The sequence below is a fragment of the Rana temporaria genome, chromosome 7 (genome assembly GCF_905171775.1).
Source record: "Rana temporaria chromosome 7, aRanTem1.1, whole genome shotgun sequence".
NCBI lineage: Eukaryota > Metazoa > Chordata > Amphibia > Anura > Ranidae > Rana > Rana temporaria.
In genome coordinates this window covers 190,105,229-190,122,160 of record NC_053495.1, presented here as the reverse complement: position 1 = coordinate 190,122,160, position 16,932 = coordinate 190,105,229, and the positions used below count along the sequence as shown (strand labels likewise).

The following is a 16,932-nucleotide window of genomic DNA, read 5'->3' as shown; positions in this document are numbered from 1 at the left end:
ATGAGCCTTTTCATAGGAGTGCTCATCTCTCTGTGCTTTCTGCAAGTGGCAGTTGGTAAGTTTATCTCTCCATTTCTAATCTCAGCTCTTATTTGGGGAAATGTCTGAATTGTATGTTGGCTTGGATCTGTTTTGTTGTCTGGGGGGAGGGGGGATTCTATTTTTAGAAACACAACACTTTTTTTTTCAAATCTCACTGGACACAGCTGCAGTTAACTGTCATAACGGCAGTTGGTTTGAAAACAGCCATCCATGTCCTGGAGGGTTCATTCTGTGATCTCACCTTACAGCACAAAGGGCCAGATTCACGTACAATTGCGCCTTTGGAAACTTAAGCCATTTAAGTTACACCGCCGTAAGTTTTCAGGTTTAGTGCTCGATCCACAAAGCACTTACCTGGAAACTTGCGGCGGTGTATCGTAAATGCGTCCGGGGCAAGGCGGGCCAAATCGAATGGGCGGCTAACATTTAAATTAGGCGCGCGCCCGCGCCGGACCTACTGCGCATGCTCCGTTTCCTAACTCCCGCCGTGCTTTGCGCGAAGTGACGTCATTTTTTCGAACGGCGACGCGCGTAGCGTACTTCCGACGGCTTACGCAAACGACGTTAAATTTTGAATTTCGACGCGGGAACGACGGCCATACTTTAGACAGCAATACGCTTGCTGACTAAAGTTAAGGCACCAAAAAAAAATACTAACTTTGCGACGGGAAACTAGACTAGAAAATCCGTCGTGGATCCGCCGTAACTCCTAATTTGCATACCCGACGCTGGTTTACGACGCAAACTCCCCCCAGCGGCGGCCGCGGTACTGCATCCTAAGATCCGACAGTGTAAAACAATTACACCTGTCGGATCTTCTGGCTATCTATGCGTAACTGATTCTATGGATCAGTGGCATAGATAGAAACAGAGATACGATGGCGTATCAGGAAAAACGCCGTCGTATCTCTTTTGTGAATCTGGCCCATAGTGACACCAAAACACTTTTTTTTTTTCTTCACCTTTTTTTGGGTAGAAAAATAAGTGTAAATAACGGCTGGCAATGGTTGGTAGTAGTGGGGAGCCCAGGGGGGGGGGGGGGGGGGGGAGATCCTATTCCTTCAATGTTATCAGGAATTTTGTTTACAGTTTTTTTTTTGTTAGTAAATTAGTTAGAACATTATATATATTTTTTAAGCAGAAACCCTGGAAAATAAATTGGTGGGTGTTGTACATTTTTATGTCACACAGTATTTGCACAGCATTTTTTTTTGGGGGGGGGGGGGGGGGGGAATACACTTTTTTTTTAGTTATAATGCAAAAAAAGACAATACATAACCCACATTTTTTTTTTGTGTTGCGCTGAGTTCTTGCGCACACCTGTGCAACAGTGACAAACGACATAAACGTTACTATCCATTGGCGCCTTATTAACCCTTTTACTGCCACCCATATATGAGTGCCCAGGGGCAGACTGAAATCTCATGGGGCCCCCGGGCAATAGAAGATTATGGGGCCCCTGGGCTTACAGATGGCCACCACGCCAGGAGGCAGTGCAGAGGCGGGGCAGCTAAAATCGTGGGATTTTCACCTCAAAAGCATGTCGATTTCGGACATATCAGGGACAGATGTAAAAAAAACATCGATTTTTACATACAGGGCCGGATTCATGTAGCTCAGCGGATCTTTAGATCCGCTAGATCTACCTGGTTTACGATCCGCCGGTGCAATTTAGCGAGGCTAGTGCATGATTCACAAAGCACTCACCTCGCAAAAAGCACCGTTGGATCGTAACTCCCCCCGGCGGAATGCAAATTCCGCGGCTAGGGGGAGTGTACAATTTAAATCAGGCGAGTTCCCGCGCCGATTTAACTGCGCATGCGCCGCCGGCGAAAAAGCCCAGTGCGCATGCTCCAAATGACGTCGCTAGGACGTCATTGTTAGCGGCGGGTACGTCAATTGCGGCCATCGGGATTCCCGATCGACTTACGCAAACGACGTAAAAAATGTAAAACTCGGCGCGGGAACGTCGGCCATACTTAACATTAGCTACCCCTCATATTAGCAGGGGTAGCTATCCGCCGGAAAAAGCCGAACGCAAGCGACGTTGAAAAAGAGCGTCGTGCGGGCGTACGGACGTGAATCGGCGGTTCTCCTCATTTGCATATGCGACGTGTAAAAAAAAGCGACGACACCTAGCGGGCGGCGGGAGATTACAGCCTAAGATTCGACTGGTGTAAGTCACTTACACCAGTCGGATCTAAGGGAGATCTATGCGGAATCTGATTCTTATGAATCAGTCGCATAGCTCCGACCGTGGGGCCTCACAGATCCGACCGTCGGGTCTCACAGATACGACGGCGGATTAGGAGAAACCCGCCGGCGTATCTATTGATGAATCTGGCCCACTGTCCCTGGTTTTACTGAGCCTGGCATCCCTGATGGGGCCCCCTAGTGGCATGGGGCCCTCGGGCAGTGCCCGAGTGACTCAATGGTCAGTCCGCCCCTGTGAGTGCCCCCCCCCCCCAATGCTTCCTGGGCTCCGCTGTCCAACTAGAGATCCCAGGACCTGTATGGGGATAGTCGCTGGGTGGAGGTTTTGGGTGTTACTTTCAGTGCAATCCGCGCTCCATTATCTTCAATGGAGGGCAGATGAGACATCGAGGGTCTATTAGAATTACCACCATTTTATACTATAGGGAGTCTGCTTTGTGAAAATATATAGTTGGGGGTTTTAAGTAATCTTCAGGTCTAAAATAATTTTTAAGTGTGTGCAAAAAACACAAAAATTGTTAAAGGATATCTAAACCCAAGAAGAATTTCATGTCCCCCTGAGATCGCCACAACACTTTTTTTTTCATTGTATTGTGATGTAATAATATCCAGTTTTTAAAATGTTTCTTTATTAAATGCATTTTTCCTTCTTTCTGCAGCACTTCCTCATGCTAACCTTCCATATGAAAATGTGGAGGTTAGAGCCGGCTCCAAATTGGTCATTCCATGTGACCTCACCACCGACGGAGTGACTGGCAATGAGAAGATCGATTTTGAATGGGGATTCACACCAGATGGATCCGACAGATACAGGACCATCATGCGGCGGAGTGACGTCAAGCTGCATCCTGAGGTGCCCCCCGAACTAGGAGTGCACCTATATCCCACCCATCCCATCCAAGAGGACTGCTCTCTGGTCATCAATCCCATCCTCATGGAGGACAGTGGGACATATGAGATCAAGGTCATTGTGAATAGTGCACAGAGAGGACCGATTCGAAAAACCAAAGTTCACGTGACAGGTAAGTGTTGGATCCAGGAGGTCCATTGGTTATCTATATTGTTATCTTCTATAGCCCAGGACTAGAATAACATTATGGGCAGGTAACTTACTGGTTACATTCATTTGCTAATTCCATCTAGCGTTCTCTAGAATTGTTAAATTAATTAATTGTATCTCTTGTTACAAAGACGTATAACTGTCATGCTTCTCAGTTACATCTGAATGAATGAATGAATGAATGAAAAACTTATAAAGCGCGGCGCATGCGAACTGAATCGCTTCTGGGCGCTAGTTGTTCGTGTCTCATGTCATAAAAAGAGCAGAGTTTTGATTCGTCTTCTGAAAGTCAGGTGGTTTTCCTCCAACCGAATGCTGGTTGGTAAAGCGTTCCATAGTCTAGGACCCTGAAAAGCAAACCTTCTTTCTCCTTTGGATTTGTATTTAGTTTTTGGTACCCTGACCAGATTTTGGTCGGTGGATCGCAGAACGCGATTCGAATTGTGAGGTTCTATCTTGTCGCAAAGATATTGCGGAGCCTTCCCATGGATGCACTTATGTGTCAGGCAGAGTGCTTTAAATGCAATTCTGTCTTTTACTGGCAGCCAGTGAAGGGTTCTCAACGAAGGTGAGATTGATTCCCATTTTTTTTTCCCAGTCACAAGTCTGGCGGCCGTATTCTGTACGACTTGCAGACGAGAGATTTGGTACTTTGGGAGTCCGAGGTAAAGGGCATTTGCATAGTCCAGTCTGGAATTCACGATTGTTCCCACCACGACTGCTACGTCTTCTTTGGGGATAAATGGAATAAGTCTGCGTAGTAGGCGCAACACATCTAGTGGCCATAATGAAGTATTTTAATACTACCCATAATAAAAGAACATTCGTTCAGTAGAGGAAATAACCTTAAAGCGGGGGTTCACCCTTAGAGGGCACTTTTCCCCCTTAGATTCCTGCTCGTTATTACTAGGGGAATCGGCTATTTATTTTAAAATATGTGCAGTACTTACCCGTTTACGAGACGCATCCTCTCCGTCGCTTCCGGGTATGGGCTTCGGGAATGGGCGTTCCTTCTTGATTGACAGGTTTCCGAGAGGCTTCCGACGGTCGCATCCATCGCGTCACGATTTTCCGAAAGAAGCCGAACGTCGGTGCGCAGGCGCAGTATAGAGCCGCGCCGACGTTCGGCTTCTTTCGGCTACGAGTGACGCGATGGATGCGACCGTCGGAAGCCTCTCGGAAGGCTGTCACTCAAGAAGGAACGCCGGCTCCCGAAGACCCATACCCGGAAGCGACGGAAGAAGATGCAGCTCGAAAACGGGTAAGTACTGCACATATTTTAATATAAATAGCCGATTCCCCTAGACCGAACGAGCAGGAAGCTAAGGGGAGATTTTTTTTTTTTTTTTAAATGGGTGAACTCCCGCTTTAAGAACGGTAGTTTTTTCTGCACAGAAGGAATATACATGAATATAGCTGAACAAATGGCTATGAAATTTTTAGAGCCCTTATGTTTGATTTAACCACTTAAAGCGGTGGTTCACCCTCCTTAACATCAGTCTAGCATTACATTCGGCATCGTAGCGCGAGTTACAGTATGCCGGTTTTACATTTTTTATCCCCGTACTCACTGTGCTATTGCACATTGAAGATTCCGACTCCCGCGGGGAATGGGCGTGCCTATGGAGAGGGAGGATGATTGACGGCCGGCCCTGGCACGTCACTCTCCCCGAAGACAGCCGGAGTAGGCCTCGGCTCTTCACGGCGCCTGCGCACAGGCTATGCGCAGGCGCCGTGAAGAGCCAAGCCTATTTCGGCTATTTCCGGAGAAGCGTGACGTGCCAGGGCCGGCCGTCAATCACCTTCTCTCACCATAGGATCGCCCATTCCCCGGAATCTTCAATGATCCATAGCACAGTGAGTACGGGGATAAAAAATGTAAGACCGGCATACTGTAGCTCGCGCTACGATGCCGAATTTTATGCTAGAATAAAAAAAAAAAAAAATTTTTTTTTTTTTTTTAACCACTTAAGGACCAGCCCATGTACATATACGTCCACAATATGGCACGTACAGGCACATGGGCGTATGGGTACGTCCTCGCCTATTAGCGGGTGGGGGGTCCGATCGGGACCCCCCCCGCTACATGCGGCGGTCGGGTCCGCTCGGGGAGCGATCCGGGACCACGGCGCGGCTATTTGTTTATAGCCGCTCCGTCGCGATCGCTCCCCGGAGCTGAAGAACGAGGAGAGCCGTGTGTAAACACGGCTTCCCCGTCCTTCACTGTGGCGGCGCATCGATCGCGTCATTCCCTTTATAGGGAAGACACGATCGATGACGTCATTCCTACAGCCACACCCCCAAACAGTTGTAAACACATACTAGGTGCACCCTAACTCCTACAGCGCCACCTGTGGTTAACTCCCAAACTGCAACTGTCATTTTCACAATAAAGAATGCAATTTAAATGCATTTTTTGCTGTGAAAATGACAATGGTCCCAAAAATGTGTCAAAATTGTCCGAAGTGTCCGCCATAATGTCGCAGTCACGAAAAAAATTGCTGATCGCCGCCATTAGTAGTAAAAAAAAAATAAAAAATTAAAATGCAATAAAACTATCCCCTATTTTGTAAACACTATAAATTTTGCGCAAACCAACCGATAAACGCTTATTGCGATTTTTTTTACTAAAAATAGGTAGAAGAATACGTATCGGCCTAAACTGAGGAAAAAAAATGTTTTTATATATGTTTTTGGGGGATATTTATTACAGCAAAAAGTAAAAAATATTGCTTTTTTTTCAAAATTGTCGCTCTATTTTTGTTTATAGCGCAAAAACTAAAAACCGCAGATGTGATCAAATACCACCAAAAGAAAGCTCTATTTGTGGGGAAAAAAGGACGCCAATTTTGTTTGGGAGCCACGTCGCACGACCGCGCAATTGTCTGTTAAAGCGACGCAGTCCCGAACTGTAAAAACACCTTGGGTCTTTAGGCTGCATATTGGTCCGGGGCTTAAGTGGTTAATAGGGTGAACCCCCGCTTTAAGACCCGGACCTTTAGGCAGCTAAAGGACCCGGCCAGTTTGTGCGATTCGGCACTGCGTCGCTTTAACAAAATTGGCGTCCTTTTTTTCTCCACAAATAGAGCTTTCTTTTGGTGGTATTTGATCACCTATGCGGTATTTCTTTTTTGCGCTATAAACAAAAATAGAGCGACAATTTAAAAATAAATTCAATATTTTTTACTTTTTGCTATAATAAATATCCCCCAAAAATATATAAAAAAAAAACATTCCTCAGTTTAGGCCGATACGTATTCTTCTACCTATTTTTGGTAAAAAAATATCGCAATAAGCGTTTATCGGTTGGTTTGCGCAAAATTTATAGCGTTTACAAAATAGGGGATAGTTTTCTTGCATTTTTATTAATTTATTGTTTTTACTACTAAGGGCGATGATCAGCGATTTTTTTTTTCGAGACTGCGACATTATGGCGGACACTTCGGACAATTTTGACACATTTTTGGTACCATTGTCTTTTTCACAGCAAAAAATACATTTAAAATGCATTGCTTACTGTGAAAATGACAATTGCAGTTTGGGAGTTAACCACAAGGGGGCGCTGAAGGGGTTATGTATGACCTCATCTGTGTTTCTAACTGTAGGGGGGTGTGGCTGTAGGTGTGACGTCATTGATTGTGATTCCCTATATAAGAGAACACACGATCGATGACGGCGCCACAGTGAAGAACGGGGAAGCTGTGTTTACACACAGCTCTCCCCGTTCTTTAGCTCCGGGGACCGATCGCGGGACTCCAGCGGTGATCGCGTCCGCGGGTCCCACGGTCACGGAGCTTCGGACCGGGTCGCGGGAGCGCGCCCGCGGCTGGGCACTTAAAGAGGACATACCTGTACGTGCTTGTGGCCCAGCCGTGCCATTCTGCCGATGTATATGTGCAGGAAGCGGTCCTTAAGTGGTTAAATGATATGCAAACCAGGCCTGGACAAATCCCAGGGACCAAGTAGCCAGATCTTCTGACGTTTTCTATAGCTGTTGTCAATGAAGTTGGCTCCTAAAAAGAAATCCTGCTGGATCTTGGATTGGCCATTCTGGCTTCCGCATTTCATATTAATTTATCCACCCCGATCTAAACTCAATAACCCGAATGCATGACTGACATGTTTTTCTTTCCACCCCTGAACATTGCACATAAAAATGTGTTACAATGCCTGCATGGGCACATTGACTAACATGCAGATGCATTCAGAGGTGTAAAAAAAAAAAATCGAAATTCCACGGAAAGTGGCTTTTTTTTGTGTGTCCGTGTACATGAGGCCTAAAAAAGACACAAATAGGTAGTGTAAACATTGGGGGTTTAGCTTAAGTGGTAAATGCGATTGTTAGCGAGTCCACAGCAGCCAGTTGTAAGATTTAAGGGCATGGCAGCCCATTTTTATTAAAGGGAAACAAAATAAAAAGTCCATTCATAGGATTCCCACGCAGGGGTTCTTCTCCAATACAGTTCACAAACACAAAATGCCAAGCTTGCTGGCTCCTAGGCTTACTTCAGCCTGGCTGTACCTGTTAAACCTTGGCCCACTCCTGGCCTCAACAGGATTCTCCAGTCTGTTGTCTCCCCGACTTCAGGACTTCCTTCAGCCCCTCTTGGACTCACTAGCCACCCCAGGTCTACTAGCCTCTCAGTCCATCGGCACGAAGTCCCCCCCACACCAGGGATGTAGTCTTGCAGGGTAGACAGACAGCTCCCCACACACAGGTCTGCCTTGCAGCAACAGACAGCTGCACACACTCCACCTTCCTCTCCACTCTGTTCTCACCAGTACCTGATTATATTGGCTGTTTTCACCTGAGCACCCAACCTGCTGGCTATTCCCAAGACCTGGACACAGGGCCGGAGATCCCATCCCGCCCAAGTCTCTGCAGGATCTCCAAACCACACAGCCCCATTCAAACTTAGCAAAACCCGGAGAAAGCTGCCAAAACAGTTTTCTCCGTTTTAAAGTTATGCCGTGAAGTTCTGCTGTCCACTGACATGCAGACTCTGTGTCCGTTTTTCCTGCGTTTTTATGGTGACCGGGACCCTGACTATTACATATCCCCCCCCTTTGTTTCGAACCCGAAGGGGGCGGAACACCAGCACACGTCATTAGGGTTGGGACACCTCTGTGCTGGCTGTCAGCCGCGTAGGCCCAACCCTTTTTCCGGGTGCGCTTCCAGGTAAGTCCTACCCTGACTCTCCATGGGATCCCACTTTTTTCTATCCTACGCTTTCTCCCTCTTCTGGGGTTCCTGGGCATACTCTCCTCTCCTGGGGAAACTCTGCCTTCTCTGATCCTACCTTTCAGCTTACGGAAGTAAGTTTTACCTTTCACCACAGGACTTTCAGGTTCAAGAACCCCTCTTTGGTTACCCACGGCAACCACATCACTTTTAAAAGCACCACTCATTAGCAGATCAGACATTTCAATGTCAGCCAGTCTAACACAATCAGTGCCATCCATCTTAGTGCTTGGCAGAACTAGACCAGAGGAGGGACCACTCACAGGTAAGTGACTACAACCCACGGGTCCATAGCACAGCTCCATCTTACCTGTTGTCTGACACTCCATGGGTAACTGATCAAACAAATGACACTGATCCACACAACTACTTCTTTCTGATGTACACATTACATTGTTGCAGAAACCAACATTAGTACTTTCTCTCACAGCGTCTCCGGGTACTTGAATTTGTACCTTGGTGCGACTGACAGGAAAAATCTCTGCTATTGCCACGTCCATTTCTGTCCCTTCCTTCATGTGAAGTCTAGCGGGTGAGGCAGTGTCCGTGCCCTCTACTAACCACCGCTCAGCCGCACTTTGGACTGCATCAGCAGAAATTTCCATAGTCACCGCATCAGGCGGAGAGACTTCTGATGTTTTCAAGCGTTCTGAGCGCCTTCCATCCAAACCGGTAACCGGAAGCACCCTCTCAGAGAACCTTGAGACCATCTGCCACACTGCTAACAAATATGGTACCAACAAGTTTCTCTTGTGAATAACATCAAACATAGCCTGTACTACTTGGCTCCACCTAGTGGTACTACGCAGCACCACCTTGTCCGACCACGGTGGAGACACCCAAGTGTACAGCAAATTGCCTTTTTGGACTTCAAGCATTTTCAACAATACATTAGTCAACTTAATGCGACCCACGTCTACATACAAGACCTTTCTAGGGACTTTTCCATTATCAATGACGTGGAGGGGCTCATCCACTGAAGCTGGAAAGGTAGAGACATTTATAGCGACCTCCACCTCACTGACGGTATCGCTCTTCACAGCCTGGTGCTCAACTGGAGCGCCGTCAGACGTACATATAACATTTAGCCCTTCTGTCACAGCATCAGGGAGCCGCTGCAGGTCATAAGTTATATTGCCATTTTTGCACTCACTATTTTCCAGCGGTTGAGCTGCGGATAACACAACTGCCATGCATGCGCCCTTAACCGGTCCTTCAGACTGGAGGGGATCAATCTCTGCAGGGGCCAACATGCCCTTGGTCACAGGCCAGCCTGTAGTCCCTCCGTTGGGCATAGCAGGTGTTATGTCCACATCTGTGTTACCCAACCTAGCCTTATCCAGCATGGCTAGCAATTGTTTAGCCCAGCTGTCCCAGTTAGTGGTACTTCCCTGACAGGCATTCTGCAGCGCTGCACCCCCTGTTCCAAGAGGCACCAAAGGAACCTGGGTCTCATTACCCAATACAGTACATTTGTCATCGCTATACGCATCACATTGTACAAGCACAGTTTCACTTATGTCACATTGGGACGATGCTTCGTCGCAAACCACAGGGTGCAATACCCCATTTTGACCATATTGTTCTGGTGGCGCTACCAGCACATCCTGCTTTACACTACTAGCTTTTACAGTATGAATACATTTTTCACCAAATTGGTCACACACCAGGCGGGTGGTCTGCCCCCACACACTCTCATTGTGTGGTGCAGTCCCTCCTTGTTCCCCCAGAGTAGTACCAGAGCGTTCCTGGACAACCTCCAGTTCCAACACAGGGAGACCCCATGAGACTTTCCTGGACAATCCTGCGCTTCTGGTTGTCATGGGAGATATCCTACTTCCATCATTGGTAGCAAACACATTTCCAACATTAACACTTTTGTCAGTATAACCATCAGCATTTTCATTACGTTTAGACATAATTTCTACTTTTGTGGATTGTCCATTACCCACCACAGCCTGTGAGCCTCTCCTCACAGAACCCTCTATATTTAAAGGGGAATATTTTGCTCTTTGCGCAGCTCCATAGCTGACCTGGGAAACGCTCTGCTTCATCACTGCAAGCTCATTGGAGGTTTCCCTGGGCAACTCTGCAGCACCTGTCACTAGGGAACATGGCACAAAGACACTTTTGGTCACCCCTAGCTCAACTTTCCCAGCACTCTGCTGGATTATAGCAGGCGCATGCACAGTCCCCATGTCCATTTGAGTCTTTAACCTTGCCGTCAGCTGGGCTTCACCATATGCCATACCACTGCTCTGGGTAGCACACTGCAGCAAGTCTATGTCCATTTGTACTGCGGATCTCCCCACTGGACATACTCCCACTTCACTGGGATCAGAATAATAAACTGAAACAGTCTTACCATTTTCAGTGGCTGGCATCATAGTCTTCACTTGAGTGCGCTGTCTCTTATCTGCGGTGTCTCCATAGGCTGCATCTTTCATGTGGTCATGGAAAAACACTGCAGCCTTTTCAGACCCACCAACACCCCCTGCATGTAACACAGGATCCCTGTTGCTAAAGGTAACAGCAGACCAGCACTCCAAAGATGGTTGGCTACACCGATGCCCACTCATGCTCTCCTGAGCCATTACTTGATTGGTGCTTTGCTGTCGCAGGGACGCCTCTCTCGTTGCTATGGGTGATGACCTCCCTTTGCTGGGGCATTGCTGGCGGCCCATGATGCGATGGAACTCTCCTCTAAGAAGGATTTCCTCTTTAAACTGGCAGTAGTCATCCTGGTCACCGTCCATCAAATGGTAAACCGATCGGTACTCTACCCGTAATAAAGTTTGCAGCAACTTTGGCCACTGATCTCTAGGCCATTTCCTCCTTACAGCGACTTTTTCAAATCTTTCTAGGAAGTCTCCAACCTCCTCTGTAGGTAGCATGGGTTGCATGTAATCAGAGGCCACTATCTCAGCCCTTTGCACCACATCCGACTCTTTAGTCTGGTTCCACTTGGACCACTCATTCACAGTCTTATACACCACTGGCCCCTCATCTGTGTTGCTATGGGCAACCACTCTCCATCCTGGCCTTTGGTCAGCCTCTCTTCTGGCACAGAACACAGGCTTCCCTCCGCTGGATCCTGTCTTAAGCTGTGTCGCTTTCACACTTTTTGCAACAGCTGCTGGTTTAACTGCAGCAGGGTTGCCAGGGGCAACAACACCTCTCTCCCAGGTATGGACATCCGGCAGCTCTCTCTTTGTAGCGAAGGTTGGCTTGCCTTCCACTTTAGCTTGGTCCATTCCTGCCAGGTGCCGCTTGCACCAATCCACTGCAGATTCAAACGCTGGTGGATGCTCCACACTAGCAGTCACATATGCACTCATTGCAGCAGTGTTGTTAGGGACAACAGCAGCCCTCTTTTCCCTTGAAAAAATTTGTTCAAGCATGTATGGGGTTCTATCAGGCGGTAACAACCCCTCCAGCCACAGAGCTCTATCTCTGGCTTCAGCAAGAATCGCCTTTTTTTTCTGTTTTGACCGCCCCATCCTTGCGGTGTTGCACACAGCAACCAGTAACACAGTTCACGCAGAGAGAGGAAAGAAAAAATGCAATTTTCTTTTCACAGGTACACAACCTGCATGCAACACAGTCCGTCAATTTTTGTGCAATGCTGTTTGCCTGGCTGCCCCACAAAGCTAGCAGCAGTTCCCGATGCGACTCACCACAGGAGCAGGGACCCGGATTCAACCGTTCTAGATGCCCGCTGAATCCACCACTGTAAACATTGGGGGTTTAGCTTAAGTGGTAAATGCGATTGTTAGCGAGTCCACAGCAGCCAGTTGTAAGATTTAAGGGCATGGCAGCCCATTTTTATTAAAGGGAAACAAAATAAAAAGTCCATTCATAGGATTCCCACGCAGGGGTTCTTCTCCAATACAGTTCACAAACACAAAATGCCAAGCTTGCTGGCTCCTAGGCTTACTTCAGCCTGGCTGTACCTGTTAAACCTTGGCCCACTCCTGGCCTCAACAGGATTCTCCAGTCTGTTGTCTCCCCGACTTCAGGACTTCCTTCAGCCCCTCTTGGACTCACTAGCCACCCCAGGTCTACTAGCCTCTCAGTCCATCGGCACAAAGTCCCCCCCACACAAGGGATGTAGTCTTGCAGGGTAGACAGACAGCTCCCCACACACAGGTCTGCCTTGCAGCAACAGACAGCTGCACACACTCCACCTTCCTCTCCACTCTTTTTATCACCAGTACCTGATTATATTGGCTGTTTTCACCTGAGCACCCAACCTGCTGGCTATTCCCAAGACCTGGACACAGGGCCGGAGATCCCATCCCGCCCAAGTCTCTGCAGGATCTCCAAACCACACAGCCCCATTCAAACTTAGCAAAACCCGGAGAAAGCTGCCAAAACAGTTTTCTCCGTTTTAAAGTTATGCCGTGAAGTTCTGCTGTCCACTGACATGCAGACTCTGTGTCCGTTTTTCCTGCGTTTTTATGGTGACCGGGACCCTGACTATTACAGTAGATTCAGGTAGAGTTAGGCCGGCTTATCAGTAGATAAGCCGGCCTAACTCAGAATCTACGCCGACGTATGTTTAAGCGTATGCTTAAACAGAGATACGCTTAAACATATCTAAGATAGGATGGCTTGCGCCGTCCTATCTTAGATTGCAATTTTTCGGATGTCCGCTAGGTGGCGCTCCCATTGCGGTCGGCGTAGATTATGTAAATGAGTTTGTACGCCGATTCACGAACGTACGCCCGGCCGCCGCAGTCGATTTACGCCGTTTCCGTAAGGGCTTAGGAGGCCTAAAGTTATTCCACCTATTAGGTGGAATAACAATGTTAAAGTATGGCCGCCGTTCCCGCCGCGAGATTCGAATTTTTAACGTCGTTTGCGTAAGTCGTCCGCGAATCGGGATTTACGTCATTTACGTCCACGGCAAAATCAATAGGCCGTGGCGTACGTAACCGCAATGCACACTGGGAAATGTAGTCGCTCGGCGCATGCGCAGTGTAAAAAAAAACGTCAAAAACGTGAGGTCAAGCCTCATTACCATTAAACACGGCCCCCCCCCCCCCAACCCATTTGAATTAGGCGCCCTTACGCCCGCCGCATTTACACTACGCCGCCCTAAGGCCCTTTTCACATTGGGACGTTTTTCATGCAGTACAGCGCTAAAAATAGCGCTGCTATACCGCATGAAAAATCATGCCCTGTACTCTTCAATGTGAAAGCCCGAAGGCTTTCACATTGAAGCGATGCGTTAGCAGGAACGCTCCAAAAGTCCTGCTAGCCGCATCTTTACCGCGGTATAGGAGCGGTGTGTTCACCGCTCCTATACCGCGCCTTCCCATTGAAATCAATGGGAAAGCGCGGTAATACCGCTGTAATACCGCGGTAATACCGCCGCAACGCGGGCGGTATTAACCCTTTTTCGGCCGCTAGCGGGGGTTAAAAACTCACCGCTAGCGCCCGAATATCGCGGTAAACACGATGGTATAGCCGCGCTACAAATAGCGCGGCTATACCGTCACCGCGGCTGACGCTTCAGTGTGAAGCCAGCCTAAGTAAGGAGGCAAGTACTTTGAGAATACAGTACTTGCCTCTCTTACTTAAGGCGGCGTAGTGTAAACACGCTAGGCTACGCCGACCTATATTTGCGCGCCCCTACCTGAATCTACCTAAAAGAGCAATACAAGTTTTTGATCCTCCCACACTGAATGCACACCTGAGCAAGAAAATGTTTGGTCTGCTGCTTCACAATACATTCGTATGACCTCTCTTTTCATTTGTTTTATGCAGATTCTCCACTCATGACCGCTGGCAAAAAATTCAGTGCAAGGCGTACGGCCATGGTTCAGTTTCTAGAACCAATAACGACTGCAGAAGAAGAACAAACAGCGGGTATGGAGGAAGGACAAGCAAGGCCTGTGGTAGAAGGACAGACCACGGGCAAGAAATTAAACGCAAAGCGTAAGCCCATGGTTCACGGTCCAGTCACTGCCACCATCCAGACAGCCATCGCGGCTGAAGAACAAACAGCAAAGGTTGACAAAGAACCAAAAAACCATGGACAGAACACTGGCAAGAAATTAGACGCAAGGCGTAAGCCAGTGGCTGACCGTCCAATGACTACCACCATCCAGAAAACGCCTGTGGCCAAAGAACAAACAGCAACGGTTGACAAAGAACCAAGGAACCATGGACAGACCACTGGCAAGAAATTAGACGCAAGGCGTAATCCAGTGGCTGACCGTCCAATGACTACCACTATCCATAAAACGCCTGTGGCCAAAGAACAAACAGCAAAGGTTGACAAAGAACCAAAAAACCATGGACAGACCACTGGCAAGAAATTAGACGCAAAGCGTAAGCCAGTGGCTGACCGTCCAATGACTACCACCATCCAGAAAACGCCTGTGGCCAAAGAACAAACAGCAACGGTTGACAAAGAACCAAAAAACCATGGACAGACCACTGGCAAGAAATTAGACGCAAGGCGTAAGCCAGTGGCTGACCGTCCAATGACTACCACCATCCAGAAAACGCCTGTGGCCAAAGAACAAACAGCAACGGTTGACAAAGAACCAAAAAACCATGGACAGACCACTGGCAAGAAATTAGACGCAAGGCGTAAGCCAGTGGCTGACCGTCCAATGACTACCACTATCCAGAAAACGCCTGTGGCCGAAGAACAAACAGCAAAGGTTGACAAAGAACCAAAAAACCATGGACAGACCACTGGCAAGAAATTAGACGCAAGGCGTAAGCCAGTGGCTGACCGTCCAATGACTACCACCATCCAGAAAACGCCTGTGGCCAAAGAACAAACAGCAAAGGTTGACAAAGAACCAAAAAACCATGGACAGACCACTGGCAAGAAATTAGACGCAAGGCGTATGCCAGTGGCTCACCATCCAATGACTACCACCATCCAGAAAACGCCTGTGGCCAAAGAACAAACAGCAACTGTTGATAAAGAACCAATCAGATCAAGGGAGAATAACATATTACAGTATGTCATCTTATGGTGGTACATTGTCCAGTTTCCGAGAAAATATGTCACCAATGTTGCTATAGTCATCTCCGCCGTATTATTCTTAATCATCGGCATATACTGCTTGGGAAGAGCAGTGCACATATAGTAAGTTGATTTTATTTTTTCTATAATTATAGTGGGCCATATTCTGAGTAAAGTTACGATGGAGTATCTCAGGATACTCCATCGTATCTCTCTTTTTTGACCCGTGTATTTATGCGACTGATTCTTAGAATCATTTTCGCATTGATACGCTGTAGATCCGACATGTGTAAGTCACTTACACTGTCGGATCTTAAATGTAATTACTCCGCCGGCCGCTAGGTGGCGTTTACGTTCAGGTCTCATTTGTTTATGCAAATGAGCCTGATACGCCGATTCCCGAACAAATTTGCGTCGCGTAACCGTCGCTAACGTCGTTTGCGTAGGCGTAAGGTTACCCCTGCTATATGAGGGGTAACCTTACGCCAGTCCCACGTAGGCCATGTTAAGTATGGCGTCGGGTCCGCGTCGTGTTTTCCCGTCGGGTACGTCGTTTTACTAAGTCGTTCTTGAATACGACTTTACGTCAATGACGCACACGTCGGCGTCATTGACGTTTTACGCCGAGAACTGGAGCATGCGCACTGGGCTATTTTAAGCCCGGCGCATGCGCAGTTCGTTAGAATCGGGGGCGCGCTTAATTTAAATAGAAGCCGCCCCCCTTGGAGATACGCGGGGATACGCCGGGCCAAATACACTCCGCCGCCCCAAACTATGGAGCAAGTGTTTGGGGAATACAGCACTTGCTCCTGTAGGTTGGGGCGGCGGAGTGTAAATGGCTTACGCGCCGCCCGCCGGAATTATACGAGAATATGGCCCAGAGACTCGCTCTTCCAATATTCTAGTGGCAGAGCGAAGTAACGTAGAATTTTAACCAAAGTGGCACACTGGTTACGGCCCCCGGAGAGGGCAGATTTTAGGTGGCGTCAGCCATTATTGCTGCTAATTTCTGTTAGTTTGTAGACACTGCTTATATCGTTCTTACACTTTTTCTTATCTTTACAGTCGAAAGAACAAATTCGAAACACGGATGGGGTCAAAAATCAAAGAAGAAAGATTGGTGCAGGATGAACCTCGGCAGGATGGAGAAACGGGACCATTAGAATATAGAGGCACTGTATATGAATTTAAGGTTGTGGTGGTGGAATGAGTAATGGGCAGGCCCTATAACCTCACCCCTAACCACCATTCCTCGTGAATTTTCTATCTTCAATCTGCAACTCCAATTAACTGCTGGAGCTGGTTTCTATACCGCAGCTATCAGGGCTGGCTAATCTTCAGAATAGCCTACAGCCTTCAGCCGGCCATACATGATCAAATTAA

General features: G+C 47.8%; 1 protein-coding gene across 1 annotated transcript; it reads left to right on the top strand.

Annotated features, from left to right (window-relative positions):
- On the top strand, window positions 1–16,932 carry LOC120946241. The gene is made up of 4 exons (XM_040361071.1): window positions 1–55; window positions 2,916–3,278; window positions 14,331–15,672; window positions 16,615–16,932. Exons 1-4 carry the CDS (start codon window positions 1–3, stop codon window positions 16,757–16,759), a joined length of 1,905 nt encoding a protein of 634 aa, XP_040217005.1. The 3' UTR covers window positions 16,760–16,932.